Here is a 1,840-nt window from a genome sequence, read left to right on the forward strand (position 1 = left end):
GTTGGGTGGGTAGCAGCTGCAAGGAGACAGCAGAGAGGCGTGTAAGACTGCGACCCTGCATCCTGGACTCAACTCTGGGTTGTCATAATTTAGGTTGTAAAACAAACTAGTCCACATTTCTAGATGAGAGAGCCGCACCACCCAAAGTGGGATGGATGCCGTCTCTGCTAATCAGACCAGGTTTTCCCCAAAATGTTTTCCAGTTGTCTATGAAGCCCACGTTATTTTCTGGGCACCACCTAGACAGCCAGCGGTTGAATGACGACATGCGGCTAAACATGTCATCACTGGTCACATTGGGTAGGGGTCCAGAGAAAACTACGGAGTCCGACATTGTTTTAGCGAAGTTACACACTGACTCAACATTAATCTTAGTGACCTCCGACTGGCGAAGTCGGGAGTCATTAGCGCCGACGTGAATAACAACCGTACTGTATTAAGGTGATGTTATGATGTTATGTTGTTTGTTCTCCATTGCTGCTGAAACACTGAAATTTCCCCATTGAGGGATCAATAAAGTACCTACCTACCTACCTCTCCTGCCCAATGGCTTTCTGTCATGAGCTTCAGTGTGCCAAGTGACAAAGATTTCTCCAGCAACCCAAAAAAGAAATCAGAATCAGCTTTATTGGCCAGCTGTGTTGGACACATGAGGAATTTGACTTGGGTACATCGGCTCTTAATGTGCATGTATACAGAATAAGCAGTATTTAATTGCAACAAATAGTGCAAAATAAGCAGTATAAACAATGCAGACAGACAAAGCAGTGCCAAAATGTAGAAAACAAAAGTCTTAAAAATACCACGCTTATATACTATCCCTTACAATGCACAGCAATAAAGTCTCCTTCCATTGGTCAGGATCATGGCATGATAGCCTCGTGCTCAAGGTGGACAGTGCATGATAGCTGAAGTCATCCCTTTTCCTATAAATGCTGAGGCATGAAACTATTTTTTTAAACTGCTAAAAAGTCTAATCTTTTCCTAAATACCTTTTAAACAAATGAGATGGCTATAATTTTAATTTTTAATTTCTTATCTGCTGGTTTCGTAAGTCCACAGAGGTACAGGAAAATTCTGTTAAACATTGTAACAACAACAACAACAAACAAACTGTTGCGATTTCAGTGAATTGCCTTTTGTATTTGTAATTTTAGATGTTCTGCTGACCATCTGCTCACTGATTCATAACCCGGCTGTACCGTATCGCTGTCTTTGCAACGATTATCTAAAAAAACATTTTGCTTTATCAACATGTTCAAACCAAGGACAAATCACATTTTTAAAGACCTTATTCTAATTTTACACAACACTCTCACTCTTGCGTATTTCATCACATCATTAATACACTCTTAAAATCATTTTCATGATTAGCTTTAATTATTACCATCACTTTGGTCATTGTTAAATACATTATAAATCACAGAACCTCTTATTTGTTACATCTGAAGAATACTGTATTACATATCATTTAAAGCTGGCCTCTTCCACACCATCTTACAAGCTTTTGGAGTAGTCACATGAGATTACCAGATTTAACTTGAACTGTTTCACCTGTTTAAAACAACGCAGAAATACTGTATACATTGTTCCTTCTCTTAACAAGAGACTCATCCTTTTCCTCTCAGACTAATCTTTGCCCTCTCTGTCCCGCAGGACCGAGCTGAAAGAGCAGCCCGCTATGCCAAAACCCAGGAGGAGGAGAAGGCTGCCAAGGAGACCCTGGTACAAGCCAGACAGGCCAAGCAGGAGGCCAGGAAGGAGGCATCATTAAGGGAAAGGAGGTAAAAACTCCATAAAGAGTTTTGTTTAAAAAAAAAAATATATATATATATACACA

The 1,840-nt window shown here is 40.0% G+C and overlaps 1 protein-coding gene across 2 annotated transcripts in view; it reads left to right on the forward strand.

The window, feature by feature from the left end:
* ubxn4 (UBX domain protein 4) overlaps nucleotides 1-1,840 on the forward strand; it is a 26,843-nt gene that overhangs the window by 16,576 nt on the left and 8,427 nt on the right. For both annotated transcript variants that reach the window (XM_020606615.1, XM_020606616.1), the window contains exon 9: nucleotides 1,657-1,784. In XM_020606615.1, the coding sequence (XP_020462271.1) occupies nucleotides 1,657-1,784 (128 nt within the window). The remainder of the gene's footprint in view (nucleotides 1-1,656; nucleotides 1,785-1,840) is intronic.

The sequence above is a fragment of the Monopterus albus genome, unplaced genomic scaffold (genome assembly GCF_001952655.1).
Source record: "Monopterus albus unplaced genomic scaffold, M_albus_1.0 scaffold79.1, whole genome shotgun sequence".
Lineage (NCBI taxonomy): Eukaryota > Metazoa > Chordata > Actinopteri > Synbranchiformes > Synbranchidae > Monopterus > Monopterus albus.